At 39.3% G+C, this 17,368-nt stretch overlaps 1 protein-coding gene across 2 annotated transcripts; it reads left to right on the plus strand.

Annotated features, from left to right (window-relative positions):
• Window positions 1-1,087: 1,087 nt before the first annotated feature.
• On the plus strand, window positions 1,088-10,215 carry vegfd (vascular endothelial growth factor D). Of its 2 annotated transcripts, none has more exons than XM_033619718.2 (8): window positions 1,088-2,165; window positions 5,211-5,415; window positions 5,502-5,622; window positions 6,319-6,388; window positions 6,523-6,650; window positions 6,731-6,846; window positions 9,387-9,552; window positions 9,932-10,215. In XM_033619718.2, exons 1-8 carry the CDS (start codon window positions 2,055-2,057, stop codon window positions 9,939-9,941), a joined length of 927 nt encoding a protein of 308 aa, XP_033475609.1. In that variant the 5' UTR covers window positions 1,088-2,054; the 3' UTR covers window positions 9,942-10,215. The 2 variants fall into 2 exon arrangements, with proteins under 2 accessions (XP_033475609.1, XP_033475619.1); XM_033619728.2 differs by having other exon boundaries at window positions 1,089-2,165; window positions 5,214-5,415.
• Window positions 10,216-17,368: the final 7,153 nt, after the last annotated feature.

Raw genomic sequence — 17,368 nt, forward strand, 5'->3', positions numbered from 1 at the left:
GGTGTTCTTTTCATGAAAATCTGTGTCCCTTTTTCTCAGATCATACCTTTGCTCATTGCATCCAAAAACTTATATTTTAACTTCACCAGTCCACAGGACATGTTTCCAAAAAGCACCAGGCTTGTTCAGATGTTCCTTTGCAAATATCTGATACTGGATTTTGTAGTGAGGACACAGGAAAGGTTTTCTTCTGATGACTCTTCCATGAAGATCATATTTGTACAGTTGTCGCTGCACAGTAGAACAGTGCACCACCACTCCAGAGTCTGATAAATCTTTCTGTAGGTCTTTTGTAGTCAAACAGGAATTTTGATTTGCCTTTTAACAATCCTATGAGCAGCTCTCTCAGAAAGTTTTCTTGGTCTTTCACTTGAACTCCACAGTTCCTGTTAACTGCCAGTTCTTCATGACATTACTGAGGACACAGCTACCCGAAAACACTTCAGTTCATCTTCCACTCACTTAAGTCCTAGCAGTAAACAAAACCGTGACCAGGGTGACACTGTACATGTTTACAGGACATTTAGTACTTTCCAGCATCTATTTTGACATGTTGCACGTCCAAGTGCTTCATGTCCCATTGTTAGCACAATAGCAGTTTACCATCTCTCCCTTGTAAAATATAGTTTTTAAGGAAAATGTGCTTCTAACTACTCTCCACTCCCCTTGTTAAATTTAAGCTTTATTACATTTTCCTTCTGTGGTTTCAAAGTTATGAAACTGTGAGTTTCTTCCATATATTATTGTTATGAAGTGAAATAAGGTGTAAAGGTTTTACAGATCTTTGATGACACACATTTGTGCACCACATTATCCTAATTTATCCAGCTGCGGTAAAACAACAACAAAAACCCTACATACCCCAAATATTGTTTTTTCACAATTATTATGTTCATTCTTTTGCAGCAGACAGAAAAAGATGCCCTTATTTGCATACAAATTCAGGATGTTGTTCTCATTTTCCCTCCGTTATGTTTGTTCCCAGCAGATTACATCCTGAGTCAAATGGGCCTGGATGGGCGAGTGGGTGGGGTGTCTGTGGGACAGGGGTGTTGCTGGCATCTGATTCCCCCTCACACGTTACGGAAGTCTGGATCACATTTAAAACACATGTTACGAATCTGCGGCTGTGTGCGGTTTGGCAGCCCCAGAGGAAAAGACACTGATATGGGATTTAACAGGCAGGGGACTTGATCACTTGACAAACAGACATTAAAAATAAAGACGGGAACACACAAGCAAATAAAAAGGGCGTGCTTTGAGGCAGCAGGACCAGCAGCAGTGGGAGAGACACAGACACCAAGACAGACTATTACTTTAGCTTCTCATAGCTCCTCCAGAATCAGCCCACATCTTAGTGGAAGGAATTGTGTGGCTGCTCTTGCACCTCAGGGCCTTTATGCATGGACAGACCACAGCAGGATCTGGCGGACTGACAGAAGGGAAGTTTAACATACAGATATCGTAACCACTGAAATTAGCCATTAAGGGGGAAGCCAGGAGTCAGCAGACTTTTTTTTTTTTTAGGAGGTGGATATATAAAGAAGAAACACAGAGGAATCTGTTCATGTAGAAATACCTCACAATCCAGTCTGACATCAGAGTGTGTGCTGATGAGAAGTCCTCAAGGGGATCTTGAATTTATTTTTTTTTCTGAGGTGATTTTCAGCTTCTGACTTGTGCCCGCCTCGTTATTTCACAGGACACCTCAGGTTCTGCATCAAAGCATCTGCAGTGAGAGGTGCATGTTTTAAAGCCTCTTTAACCTTCTCCATTTGGCTGGTGGGCGTCTGGGTTGCTGCGACAGGTTACGTCTGGCTCACACACTCTCACACACACACACACGCTCTTTACTGTGCAGCTGGAAAGATCAAGAGTTTGTGTTACACATACCTGCACTGAGAGGACTGAGAGTGTGTGTGTGGTCTGAGGGACTCAGCTGGTCTGGGAGTCAGAGAGGCAGCCACCTCTAAGTTCCTTTCGGCAAGAAGAAAAAGGAGACAAGTTCATACTGCAGAGTGCTTCTCACAGACTGCGGGCAGAGCCAAGGGATAATGATGAAGATTAAACGGACTCTGTGTAGATTCTCCTGTTTGGTGACTCTGTTGGTGGAGCTGAGCTGGATAAACGTGGGCCACAGCATGCACACAGAGGGAGGAAGTAGGGTAAGTGTGGCGTGAAGCCTTTATGTCTTCAAGTGCATGCAAGTAACAAGCCTCCTGTAATTTGTATCTGATGTATAACAACAGATTTCCTGGAAAACCAGTTTTCCTTGGTACTAAAATAACTTTGATATATTATATTACTTTGTCTGGAGAGCAGAAGTTAAAACATCGCATTGCTTTTGTATTACTGATGCTTGATTACACTCATTTTTTGCAGTGTTGTCTTTCCTTCAGTGCAGCTACACTCACATGTGCTCACTGTCCACTGAAACCAAAATTGACAGTCATCATGTGAGCACTCATATGTGGCTAAAAGGAGTAAAAGCATGCCATAATCATATCTGCGTCAGAGGGATTATTGAACCATTTCACTCTAATTTTTTTTTTTTTTTTTTATCTGGCTGTCATTGTTGCCTCTCTCCACTCGTTCTCTGTTTAAACTTTCCCCTTCTTTACCTCCATTTCCTGTCATCCCTTTCTCAGGCACTCTCCCGCTCTGTTTCTCATTAGTGGGTCTATCCCCTGGTAGAAATTGTGGAGGGGAAACCTTCCTATTTTCTGCTGTTGTTTCTCTGATTTAAGTGGAAGCAGTCAGCCAGCCAAACCTGCCCCACCCTCCGTTCTGCAACACACTGAACACATCAGAGGGCTCTGATCGTTACAGATGTCCAGGGGATATAAAGCAAACACTGTGCAGACAAGTGCAATATTCCATGACTGTCCTCTCTGATGTTTGTAGACGGGCCATCCGGTATCAGGTTCTGGCTATTCCTGCCTCGCAAATGAACCTCTCCTCTTCTACTCTCTTAAAATGCCGACAAGTTAAAACAAAAACAGTAAAAATTTCAAACCCTACAGATCCAATCTGTCCAGCTTCCATTTTGTTCTGCTTTACATCATCATGGGAACCCATCTGATGTAGCATGACAGGTGGTTTTATGGTTTTCTCCCACTGCTGCTGCCTCCTCTTAAAGAGCGTGATGGTGGTGTGGTTGGCTGAGGCCCATATTTGTCAGATGTCCCGGGGTTTAAATCCCGCTGCATGTCATGCTTCTACTGTACATGAATGTATACTCTTTGGTAGCAGAGTCATGAGGCTTCAGAATGAGCTGCATTCAGAGATGGAGAGGCAGACCAGAGCAGACACACAAATTTGCTGCAGCAGCTGTTGATAATCACACTCTGTCTAATGTGTGTGACATCATGCCGAGTGCTCCAAGTAACCACGCTACAGCAAGCATCAACTCAGACGCTGGGAAAAAATAATGCACATACTGTATTATACAGTACTTTATTATTTCTAACATGCTTGCTTGAATAGCTCTGAACATTAGTGGCTCTGTGATGCTGTACTTCAGCTGAGTTCACATTACATAACTTCCAAAGTCAAGTTGCTCTACTGATCACACGACACAAATTGTTGTCTCAGCTTCAGTATCAAAGAGTGACCAAACAACATTCCCAGTTACAGAAACATTGCATGTAATATTCCACCTTCCACCCTGTCTTACCCTCTCTCTGTTGCTTTCTGTCTTCCTGTCAACCACATACACACCTGTTAAAACGTCACACTGCCACTTTTGGGTCCGAGCACCCATGAGCAATTGCAGGAAAGTAACCACCGATTGCAGAAGCAACATTTATGCTGAATGCAGGCAGTGCCGGATTTTAAGACACACAGAAAGCTTACTTGCAAGCTAATGTTAGCTAGCTTGCTAATGAATACCATGAAGTATGAGGTTATTGGTACATTTTCCATTTACTTGCGTTCCATGCCTGTCCCCTGACTCACTGCCAGCCAGACAGCATCTCTCATGTGGGGCTGTTTGTATGTTTCGTGTCCAGTATCATACAATATCAACTTGTTAGACACAGCAACAGTCAGTGTTTCCTCCACACACTATTGGTTGAGACTGGTCAGAGCTTGCCAAAGTTGAACTGCGATACCAAGATGCGATTTTGCCTTGCTACCAGAACCTAATGTGTGACCATACCCTTACCCTGTCCTCAACCCGTGTCTGGTGCTCTTATTGGATATAGCTTACAGACAAAGTCCCCGTCAGGTCAAGACATTTGCCAATTTGCGAACGCTGAGTCAATGCAGATTTGACTGTGTCTGAAATTACTCCTTCTTTACTACATGGGATGGTAGTAGCTCTGGGTTGTGAATCAGAAGGTCGCCGGTTCAAGTCCCCATCCCGACCAAATACGGAGTGTGGACTAGTAGCTCAAGAGGTGCCAGTTCACCTCCTGGGCACTGTGGAGGTGCCCTTGAGTAAGGCACTGATCCCCCAACTGCTCGGGGCACCTGTCCATGGACAGCCCCCTTGCTCTGACATCTCTCCATTTAATACTGTACATGTTCAGGTCTCTTTGTGCATGTGTGTGTATTTCGGGCCTGTGTATATGACAACAGAGTGAAAAAATTGAATTTCCCCTTGGGGATTAATAAAGTATATCTTCTTCTTCTTCTTCTACACAGTGTCCCACGTTTACCCCTCACTATTTTATCTGACTGTATCAATTCTGAGTGTGATATGTAGGAGATAGGGACAATGAATGTCTGTACAAAATTCAGTTACAAGACATCCAATAGTTGCTGAGACAGTTAACTCTGAACCAAACAACCTTAAGCAGTAGAGGACAGAGGAAATGTATGAAGATTACGATTACCTGTGTCTGTAGGATTCATCCTCTGGGGACCAAGAATGTCTGAGAGAAGTTATACAGCAGTCTCTTTAATATTTGCCAAGATATTGTCCTCTGAACCAAAAACGTCATCTCAATGTTGCTGCTAGAAAACACCTAAGCGCATCACCAAAGTTGGACTGATTCTCCTGGTACCGTGGATATCTGAACCAAATTTTATGCCAATCCATCGAATAGTTGTTGAGATATTCCAGTCTGGACCACAGTGGTGGACCGAGAGAGACCAGTATTGTCAAATAGACAGACACAGTGACATCAAGTGAAATTGAGACCAACATTGAAGAGGTTTTTTTATGTTAATGCAAAACATTGAAGGATATTTGACTGTGATCCCAGCAGGAAGCGAAGCAGTGGGAAAGGAAGGTGCGGTCAGCCTCCAGCCTGGATGAACTGCTGAGGCTCGCAGACTTTCCAGACTGGAAGTTGTGGAAGTGTCGTCTGAGACTGCAGCAGCCAGAGACCCTCTCTTCTCCACCTTCAGTGGGCTCACACCGCTCGACACGCTACGCTGCCGAATCTTACAGCCTGGAGATACTCAAAGGTCAGATAAAACATTCAGTACATGTTACGTGTTAGTCTACACATGTGTGTTGATGTGGTTATGAATGTTGTGTTTCTGCCATTTAGCCATAGATGAAGAGTGGCAGCGGACTCAGTGCATGCCGAGGGAAACGTGTGTCGACGTGGCCAAGGAGCTTGGCACCGACCCCTCAATGTTCTTCAAGCCACCTTGTGTGTCCGTCCACAGGTTTGTTTGACACGACCCAAGACGTTAACGTGGTTCATCAGGCCTAATACTGTGGCACTGTCCCTGCATCCTACCTTCCACCTTCAAAGGCAGCAATACTCAACTCATGGCTTGCAGGCTAAATCTGGTCCCCAATAGGGTGCTGGGTGGCCCCCAAACCATTTTCTGTTCCATCTGTTTACCAGGATGATCAGTGCTTTGTCCACATCATTGGGCCCACAGAACAAGTGCGCTAGAGATTAGCGGCCTAGCATTCTGCTAACTTAAATGGTGTTAAAATGATGTATTCTTGCGGCTCTTCCAGACTGTCCAAATATTATCAGACCGAGTGGAGTCAAATCCTGAAATGAGTCATTTAGCAGGGGTTGACATGAAAAAAATGTATCCACTGATTTAGAGATGTCTCTTTCTCATTGTAAGTTGATGGGAAGAAGTCTTTTTGGACCCAGTGGCATCACGTGATGAGCCTGTGTGTTGTAATTCCACTGTTTGGCATCTACAAAATGGGATTTAAAGCCCAGGGCACTTCTTGGGGGCCATTCAGATTCAGTTTGACCTCTGACCAAACAAGAGCTTTTATGAAAACTCTCATAAACATGACAAGCCTTAACTCCCCAGAGTCAACTGAAAGAACTTACATAATTTTTTTTATGCACATCACTTTACCCTGATGTGAATTTGTTTTCTTACTGACAGGTGCAGTGGCTGCTGCAACCAAGAAGGAGTCACCTGCAGAAACACAACGACTGTATATGTGAATAAAACTGTGAGTAAACAAGTTTGTGATCACATGGATATCCTTTTAACCTTATTATTTAACTATTTTCTGAGGGTTGCAGCATTGCAACAGCAGCACTAGCTCTCAAACACTCTGAGTTTGTGTGATTCTGTGCATTTCAGGTCCTGAGTGTGATTCCCTTCAAGTTTGTACCAGAGCCCGTGCTAATAAAAGTAGCTAATCATACAGAGTGCCAGTGCATGGAGCCTGCCATAATACGACGTAATGCTGAACTTCAGGGGAGCAGTGGGTGAGTCCAAAACATTGGTCAATCTTAATTCTCAATTTATTGTTTTTATTTGTGTTCCAATCCATGTGGTTGATTGGCAGCTGCTCTCCGATGGGCCAGCGGTCAGAGGCAGAGGACTCCAGGAGACTTTGTGCCAGTGGGCTGATTTGGGATTGTTCATCTGACAGATGCATACCTTACCCTTCCAGCACAGAAGGTGTGTATCTCAACAACTGTTGACTGGACTGGCACAAAATTGTGAACAGACATTCATAACGTCTTGAAGACGAATTCAATTACATTTCGTTAATCACCAAACACCTGCAAAAATAATGACATCCAAATCAGACTTAGCTGCACTGTGCTAATTAGTAAATGATAGCATGCTAACACATGAAGCTAAGATGGTGAACATGGTGATAAATATTATGGTGGCCAACAAGGGTAAAGGTAGTCTGAGTGTGCGGAAGTTCGCTGCATAGATCAGCCTCTCATTGGGCGGAACGAGCCACCCGCTGAAGTCCCGCCCTACCACCTCTGGTTGTATAGCAGTTTTCAACACATCCTTTACTAACTTTTGCTGTGTTTGATCTTGCGGGGATGTAGCCATTTTTCTGCCATGGTTCGCGTCCTGTAGGCGATATTTTTGTGGGCGTGTTACACCAAAACCTGTTTCCCCCCAGCAATATTTTTGCAAGCACACTGTTACTGTGGCACCGCCCAGAACGATTGTGATTGGTTGAAAGAAATAAAAAAAGCCAGGGCGTTTTTTTCTCCAATCTTAAAGTGAGAGTCGGCCCAGCCAGACCTTTCTTTTCTTGAGAAAGGTCTGGTGAGCGAGACTAGGGTAAAGGCAACAACAGAAACATCCTGCAAATGAAAAAAATGATTGCAGAAAGACAAAACAAATATGTTAACAGCAAACAAACTGCAAATAGAAATGATGCAAAATCAAAAACACGCAAACAAATGAAAACAAACGAAAACAAATGAAACAGAAAAAATGCTGCATATCCAGTGAACACTACGGAAGTCCTCCAGGTTTCTAGGCCTGTAAGTGGAACAGCTTCGTTTTCAAACCTGAGAGACAGACCAGATGAAACAGCATATTTTTTATTACAGACTGTATTGGACATTGGCCATTTTGAAGCCTCAAGTCTGGCATTTCGGCCATCACCATCTCTGTTTTTTAGAGCCAGAAATGACCATATTGGAGCTCTGATGGAGGGAAGGTTGGATCTGCCTCAGAGACCGTGGTGATGCCTCGCAGACAGTCTGTCAGTCAAGTTGCCCCACCCGTAAATATGCATAATTCTGGGCCCTTATAAAATGTAAATGGGTGAATTATAATAAACTCACCCCCTGTACAGTTGTCATGAATGTTGAAATTAGCTTTCGAGACCAAAATCATTTTTTGTATCAGGCTGTTTTATTCCTTCTGTTAAGTGGGCACTTTAACATGGGCGTCTATGGGAAATGACTCCTGGAGCCACCCTCAAGTGGCCGTTTGAGGAACTGCAGTTTTTGGCACTTCTGGGTTGGCTTCAGTTTTCAGGCCCATGGGTTGCTGCTTGGTCTCCATCACTAGCTTCTCATCGTTGAGTAGACTCCAGAAGGTAGTCTGAAGAACACAGAGTTTGACTGCTGCATCTCTCTGGCTTGATTTAGGCAGTTTGCCATAAGCTTTGAGGGGAATGGATCTTTCTATTTCTTTTTTATGTCATGATTTCAGTGTGTGTGCAGCACCAGCCTCAGGTAGCCAGCTGGAAGCAGACAGGTGACTGCAAGCTTTTAACACTTTTTCCATACATTGTCATGTATAAAAAGACCCAAAATGAACACTGTAAGCAGACTACTTGGTCTCAATAAGTGAATTATTTAAACAGCATTTGTATTAGGAAGGATTGTGTCCCAAAATTTTCCCAAGATGTTTCATATAATCAGTTGATCACTGTAACTGTGATCACTGTATGTGGTTTTCACTGTATTATAAAAGAGCAACACATTTACGAGAAGAATGAGGCCTAATATGAAAAGAATTTTGTACCTTTTTATGTTGCTTCTTTACTTAACTTTTCCTCTGGCTTTAAACACAAACACACTCACAAACACACTCACTTGTCTGGTCTCTCTCTCAAACTGACAATCATGTTGTTCTACTAAGTGCTCGGTTTTCATTATGTTTGGATATGCAGTGTTTTTCTGTTCCATTTGTTTTTGGGGTTTATGTGTTTTCGACTTTGCATCATTTCTGTATTTCCTGAGTGTGTGCTGTTAATCTATTTGGTTCGGCTTTCAGCAGCACACATTTTCAGTTTCAGGATGTTTCTGTTGTTGTATTTGTTTTGGATTTTTGTATGTGTTTTTGAACTGGAACAGTTTCTGAAGCTGCAGCAATGGAAATGTTTTGGGCCATTGTGGCGCGTTTGCCCTTGTCAGCCACCATACATTATATCTACTACAGTGAAGCATCGGCATGTCAGCATTGTCTTTGTGAGTGTATTAACATGCTGATGTTAGCAGTAAGCTCAAAAATACTAAACATATTGTATATCAAATTATATTTAATACAATGTTTTAATTTGAACATCAGCAGGCTTACTGAAACATTAAAGTGAAGTGAATATACTATAAGTTAATTATCAAAGTATGGAAGTGATATATGTTACAATACAGAGATTCACTTAACAAAATGAGAAGACATTTCTTGTACACTGTCTTTGTGACTTTCTAACACCATTATTACCTCCTGCTCAGAGTTACCACTCAGTTCATGGATGCCTGACTGTGAGATAGACGTCGAGCGCTGTGACTGTCTTCCCAGACCTGTGCCAACTCTGCAGCCGAGACTGATCCATCGCTGTCATCTCAACTCTTCCATCTGCGCCCAGAGAAATCAACGTTTTCATCAGGCCTCCTGCAGGTAGACCAGAGGGAGGCTTTCGTATGATAATCTGCTTGTTTACCATGGATATGTTAAATGTTCCAGTCTGTACTCAAAAGGGACATTAGACACACAAAAGACCGAGCCATGGAACTGGTGGGAAATGTTGAAAGGAAAATTGTTATAAGGAAAACATGCTGGGAAATACAAAAAAAAGAAGAAAAATAAAAGCAAAAATAAAAGTTTCAGGTAAATAAAAGCGTATTCCCAGCAGCTGATCAGACATGCATAACGAACAGAATGAACAAAGTGATCTAAAACTCCTGCTGAGTTCAGGTTCATCTAGGCTTTCTGAGCTCTACTTTGTCTGAATTCGTGCTTATTTTATATTTCTAAATGGTCTCTCTTTTATTCACAGATGCAAATGATCCATGTAGAAGTCCACAGGGGGGGGAATTACGACAACCTGCTCACCAAGGATGTTTGGAGGCAGAGAAAAAAGGCTCATAATTTATTTACAGTCCTATTTATGCCGATCACTTTAACTAATTAAGAAGATATTAACTCACATGACCATGTTAATTGATTTTTTAACATGTTTACATTTTATTTCAATCAATGTTTAAAGTTTATGATTTGTACCTTTGTTCTTTGTGCACTGAATATGTAGTTTACATTAAAAGATTATTTTTATAATTTGAATCTGCGATGAATTTATGGATTATTGCTTATCTTCTGATGGATGCACTGTTTTTTAATCTTCATAAATCAATTTTCTCTTGTTTTTCAAAATAGTGGAGTACAGATCTCACTGGGGCTTAAAAGGGTGCAAAACACAACTTTGGAGAAGCTTTTAAACTTGTTGCACACATCATGGCCATCAAGGGCTGCTAAATTCTGTCATGGGAAATTACATTGTTCATGATGGAGTATAAGGGTCACATTGAGAAAAATAAATCAGATTTTGAGAATGAAGTCATAATATTGCAAGAATAAAGTCCTAATTGTGCTGGGGGAAAAAATCACAATATTACAAAAATAAAGAGGTGATTTAATGAGAATAAAGTCATACTATTTTAAGGATAAAGTCATGATTTTACAAGAAGAAAGTCCTAATATTATGTAATTAAACTCATAAATTTACCAGAAACACTCATATTTATGCCAGAAAGTCAGATGACATGGTAAAAAAAATGACAAACTCCCTGACAGAGAGAAGATGTGATGGATGAATGATTAATGAACGGGACTGTCACCAGGGTCGCTATTCATACCATGTCACCTGACTTTCTTGCATAAATATATGAGGGTTTTATTCATTTCTTTTAAAATTACACCTTCATTCTCGTAATATGACAACTCTTTCTTGAAGTAGTGTGGCTTGTCATTAAGTCACAACTTTATTCTCTTAATATTGTGACTTTATTCTCAAAATCTCTTACTCCGTAGCAGTTCAGTGAACAATAAATTAAATGTTGTTTCTTCAGAAAGACACGTTGTAACCTGATCATCTTGTTTGTATGATTTCATCTACATACAGTCTCTACAAATATTCACCATCTTTGGAAGCGTTTGTGTTGATTGCTTAAAATCCTTGAATCTAATGTGTTTTTGTGATTAAACAGAAGAAGCAAAAACTGATTTTATTTATTTACTTGTTTATTTGACAAGGGAGAGGAATTAAAAGAATTAGAATTAAAACAGTAAGCGTAAGATTACTGAGCGTGGAATAATTCAATACAATACTACAACATAACATTTACAGTGAAATACAGGCAAAGACAAAGCCAAAGAGGAGAGTTCATCATCATGTTCATGTTTATGTTCATGTTCATGTTCATCGTCATCGTCATCGTCATCATCATCATCTTCATCATCATCGTCATCGTCATCATCATCATCATCATCATCACCATCATTATCTTCGTCATCGTCATCATCATCATCATCATCATCATCATCATCTTTATTTATAATGTGCTTCTCAAAACAGAGTTACAAAGTGCTTTACATGTCAATAATTAAAACAGACAAGACATGAAAACAACTTTTTAAAGAACTGATAAAAACACTGCCTCTGAAGCCACATTTTACATGAAGGAAGCTACTCAGTGTTTAACTTACTTCTGAAACCTTGCACCACTTCACAAGCGCATCATCACTATTAGGGGGTGCAAGGTCATCTAGTGGGCCAGATTGGACCCTCTGGCAGGCCAGTTCTAGCCCCAGGACCGTATGTTTGACACCCTTAGTTTAAATTAACTTAAAACTCAAACCAGTGAAGGGTCTCTAATAAAAGTATATTAAGAAGGGACTTAGAAGAGATCACTAACTCGACTGACCTGATTTCCTCGGGCAGACTGTTCCAGAGCCTCGGGGCCCTGACAGCAGACAACCTGTCCCCTTTAGTTTTCAGCCAGGCCTCTGGAACAAAGAAAAGACCTATGCCCAAGGACCTCAAAGTACGTCATGGCATGGACGTAGTAAAAAAAAAAAAACAAGAAAAAAAGTCATAGTATAGTGTGTCATTAAAAATCATGAAAAAAAGTCATAGTATAGTATGTTGTCAAAGATCGTGAAAAAAGTCATAGTATAGTATGCCATCAAAAATCATGAAAAAAAGTCATAGTATAGTATGCCATCCAAAATAATGAAAAAAAGTCACAATATAGTATGCCATAAAAAATCATTAAAAAAAGTCATAGTATAGTATGTCATCAAAATTCATGAAAAAACGTCATAGTATAGTGTGTCATTAAAAATCATGAAAAAAAAGTCATAGTATAGTATGTCGTCAAAAAACATGAAAAAAAGTCATAGTATAGTATGTGATCAAAAATCATCAAAAAAGTCATAGTATAGTATGTGATCAAAAATCATCAAAAAAGTCATAGTATAGTATGTCATCAAAAATAATGAAAAAAAAGTCACAGTATAGTATGCCATTAAAAATCATGCAAAAAAGTCATAGTATAATATGTCGTCAAAAATCGCAAAAGAAAATTCATAGTATAGTATGTCCCCAAAAATTATGAAAAAAGTCATAGTGTAGTATGCCGTCAAAGATCATGAAAAAAGTCATATTATAGCATGTCGTCAAAAATCATTAAAAAAGTCATAGTATAGTATGTTGCCAAAAATCATTAACAAAAAGTCGACCTAGTATAGTATGTCATCAAAAATCATTAAAAAAGGCACAGTATAGTATGTCGTCAAAAATCATGAAAAAAAAGTCATATTATAGTATGTCGTCAAAAATCATCAAAAAAGTCATATAATAGTATGCCATAAAAAATAATTCAAAAAAGTCATAGTATAGTATGTCGTCAAAGATCGTGAAAAAAGTCATAGCATAGTATGTCGTCAAAAATCATGAAAAAACGTCATAGTATACTATGTCGTCAAAAATCGCAAAAGAAAATTCATAGTATAGTATGTCGTCAGAAATTATGAAAAAAGTCATAGTGTATGTAGTATGTCGTCAAAGATCATGAAAAAAGTCATATTAAAGCATATTGTCAACAATCATTAAAAAAGTCATAGTATAGTATGTCGCCAAAAATCATTAACAAAAAGTCGACCTAGTATAGTATGTCATCAAAAATTATTTAAAAAGGCACAGTATAGTATGTCGTCAAAAATCATGAAAAAAAAGGCACAGTATAGTATGTCATCAAAAATCATCAAAAACCATCATAGTAGAGTATGTCGTCAAAAATCATCAAAAAAAATCATATAATAGTATGCCATAAAAAATAATTCAAAAAAGTCATAGTATAGTATGTCGTCAAAGATCGTGAAAAAAGTCATAGTATAGTATGTCGTCCAAAATAATGAAAAAAAAGTCACAGTATAGTATGTCATCAAAAATCATGAAAAAAAGTCATAGTATAGTATGTCGTCAAAAATCATGAAAAAAGTCATAGTATAGTATGTCGTCATAGATCATGAAAAAGTCACAGTATAATATGTTGTCAAAAATCATGAAAAAACATCATAGTATACTATGTCGTCAAAAATCGCAAAAGAAAATTCATAGTATAGTATGTCCCCAAAAATTATGAAAAAAGTCATAGTGTAGTATGTCGTCAAAAATCATTAAAAAAGTCATAGTATAGTATGTCGCCAAAAATCATTAACAAAAAGTCGACCTAATATAGTATGTCATCAGAAATTATTAAAAAAGGCACAGTATAGTATGTCGTCAAAAATCATGAAAAAAAGTCATATTATAGTATGTCGTCAAAAATCATCAAAAAAAGTCATATAATAGTATGCCATAAAAAATAATTCAAAAAAGTCATAGTATAGTATGTCGTCAAAGATCATGAAAAAACGTCATAGTATAGTATGTCGTCAAAGATCGTGAAAAAAGTCATAGTATAGTATGTCATCAAAGATCATGAAAAAAGTCATAGTATAGTATGTTGTCAAAAGTCATAGTACAGTATGTCGTCATAGATCATGAAAAAAGTCACAGTATAGTGTGTGATCAAAAATCATCAAAAAACGTCATAGTATAGTATGTCGTGAAAAACCCCGAAAGAAAAGTCATAGTATAGTATGTCATCAAAAATCACAAAAAAAGTCATAGTATAGTATGTTGTAAAAAATCATGAAAAAAGTCATAGTATAGTGTGTCATCAAAATTCATGAAAAAATATCATAGTATAGTATGTCGTCAAAAATCATAAAAAAAATCATAGTATAGTTTGTCGTCAAAAACCCTGAAATAAAGTCATAGTATGTGATCAATGAGTCCAATGACAAGGAGCTTTTCATTCTCGATCACCATGAAATCTGACAGTTTGAGCAGTTTTGAAAAGAGGAATTTGAGAAATTGCTTCATACACGTGCAAATCTGAGAGGACTCCTGACACAGAGTCAAGGCTGTAACTGCTGCCACTTCCAAATACTTTTAATATTAATTACCTTCAATTTAATATCTGACAGTTTTTTTGTTAGCCGGATAGCAGCAGAGAAGTTAGTGTTGAATTTCAGCTTCCAGGTGAACTCTTCTCTGATGATGTTTGACCTGCAGCAGCTTGTTGATGACAGTGGAGGTAAACAGGGCTTCTCATAAAACAGGTGTAAATGTGCTTCATTTACTGTCATTGCTTGGTGAATGTATTGATTTCCAGTCTGGTATACCTATTTTTCTCTCTGGCACTGCTGCTGATCTACACCGTCCAAACATTAAAGCACACAGAATATGTTCTCCCTCTTTTGTTGACATCAAAACTGATATTGCACCCATCTTAAAATGACAAAATATCATGATGTTTGATAAAAAGTAAAATATGATATTGTATTTATTTCAGACAAGAACTGGTGAACACTGCATATTCCAGATGATATAATACACAATACTTAACAGGTCTAAAGTTACAAGGAGTTTTGTCTCCCCCTTGCTGCACTGCTTGTGTACTCCTGTTTCCAGTGTTCCAGGGACATTTCAAGATAATTCCTGCATGGGGACCCAAATGTTGACCAGCATTCTCCAGAGTGAAAAACATTTTGGCTGTAGAGCTGTGACAAATAAGCTGTTCCCCTGGTTGGTTGTATGTATGGTTACTGGCTCAATGGACAATGTATCAGACTATGAATCAGAAGATATTAGGTGTGTCTCCTGGCCTTTAACTTGAAAATGACTTGCTGCTCATTTCCAATGTTGCTCCTCCACAAACAGTCCATCAAAGTAAATTTGAATCTAGAAACATCCAGATGCTGGGTAAATGGCTGTTCAATGTCTGGCAAAAGGGGTCTCAAGCCTTTAATTTCAGTCACTCACAGCTGTCATGAGGCCTCTGCTGTTTTTTCTAGTGTTACATCTTCTTTGAAAAACTACATTTCTCCCTGAAGAAGGTTGGTTTAATATCAAGAGCTCCACATATGCTCTCAAAGCAACAAGGAACTCAATAACCCGAATGGCTGTTATTATGTAGTGGTGAGCAGTCTGTGTTGTGGCCGCAGCAACCCTGGTTTGAATCCGGGTCATGGCAGCAATACAAAGCTGTATTTTTTTTATGTTGCTGCTTTGAATTTCTTCAACCTCTGCTCCATTTTACATTGCTGAAAATGAGACATCTTAAAACTAAACCTGCTTGTATGAGGACCCATTTTCTGACCAGCGTTTTCCACACTTGTCTACAAAGTAAAACGGCATCACGGTTTGCTTGCAGAGTTGTCAGAACGAAGTTGCTTGCCAAGCCATCGCACGTAAGGCTAGTGTCTGACTATGGATAAGAAGATGATAATGATTAAGGTTTGATACCTGGCTACCTTGTACTCACCTTTAACTTCTAAACCAATACCCCTCATTTCCAATGTTCTCTCTCAACAAACTGTTTATCAAACTAAACAATAATCTGGAAACATCCAAATACCTGGTTAATGGCTGTTACATGTGTGCTCAAAAGGGTGTGATCATCTTAATTTCAGTCACTCACAATAGTCATGAGGCTTCTAGTGTATTCTCTAGCGTTAGATACTAATCACCTTTGTTTGAAAAATCTAAATTTGTCCCTGAAGGACAGAATCAGCAGTGCTCGATAAACCATCCATGGAGCTGTCGTTTGTCACACATCATTTAGAAACATGAAACAAAAATGTTCAATATATCTTAACCAAGCCACACACAGGTAAAGTTTTTGATGAATGATGGGGATGACACAATATCTGGCCAGAAGTATGTGGGCGTAAGAATGTTTGGAAAGTTTGCCATTTTGTAAATGTAATATAAACAACACGATCAGACTGTATCTTACCTAAGACTGCATCTGATGCGTGTATCACCATTATATAAGGCACTCTGTTGCTTCAGTCATAAAGATTTTCAGTTATTGATCCACACCTGGTTATCTATGAAGTCCCCAAGGTGTCAAAAGAAATAATGACATCCACATCTCTCAAGCTCTGCTGTCAGGAACATTCAATACCATATAGCAGGACATCAAACTGCATGAAAACCTTATGTTATTTTACCTCAATGCAGCACAATGGCTGAAAGGAAAACAGTGTGCGCTTCATCATGAAACAGTTTTACACACTAAAGAAACCTGGAAATATAATAAAGCAAGCTCTTCCTGTCCTCATTCAAGCCAACAGCAACAAGCAGGGCAAATTTTAGAAAAGATTACTTTGCCACATACAGAATAAAGAAAATACCTTTTTCAAATTTACCATGTTTGCTTTGTATTATACCACAAAATAGTAACACAACACATGTTTCAAAGCAAAAGTAAAAAAAAAAAAAGAAAAACACAGCATTTCTTAGAATCACTTTAACTTAATCTCATTTATTTCTTGCATCAAAATACGCAAGAAGCATTTTCTAAATCAAATAATTTGAAATAAAGGTTGTTGGGTGAATTTAATGTATCCATTTCCAATTTCATCTGCTCATCTGAGGGCTGGGTCGCGGGGGCAGCAGGCTGAGCGAGGTATTCAAGGTGTCCCTCTCCCCAGCAATGTTTTCCAGCTCCTCCTGGGGGATAATGAGACGTTTCAAGGCCAGATGAGATATATAATCCCTCCAGTGTGTTCTGAATCTGCCCTGGGGTCTACGACCAGTTGGACGTGCCCAGAAAACCTCTAACGGGAAGAGCCCAGAAGGCATCCTGATCTGATGTCCAAACCACCTTAATTGGCCCCATTCAATATGAAATAACAGCGGCTCTACTTCCAAGATCCTTACAGATGTCTGAGCTCCTCACACTATCTGTAAGCTGAGCCCAGCCACCCTGTGGGTGAAACTTATTTCCGCCGCTTGTATCAGTGATCTTAATCTTTCTCACCACCCAAAGCTCATGACCATAGGGGAGGTTTGGGATGTAGATGGACTGGTAAATCAAGA

The sequence above is a fragment of the Epinephelus lanceolatus genome, chromosome 2 (assembly GCF_041903045.1).
Source record: "Epinephelus lanceolatus isolate andai-2023 chromosome 2, ASM4190304v1, whole genome shotgun sequence".
NCBI classification, from domain to species: domain Eukaryota; kingdom Metazoa; phylum Chordata; class Actinopteri; order Perciformes; family Serranidae; genus Epinephelus; species Epinephelus lanceolatus.

Coding starts and splice junctions, on each gene's coding strand:
- vegfd (XM_033619718.2), top strand. CDS start 2,055: ATGATGAAGATTAAACGGACTCTGTGTAGATTCTCCTGTTTGGTGACT. Junction 2,166..5,210: donor ACACAGAGGGAGGAAGTAGG/GTAAGTGTGGCG, acceptor CTGTGATCCCAG/CAGGAAGCGAAGCAGTGGGA. Junction 5,623..6,318: donor CCTTGTGTGTCCGTCCACAG/GTTTGTTTGACA, acceptor TCTTACTGACAG/GTGCAGTGGCTGCTGCAACC.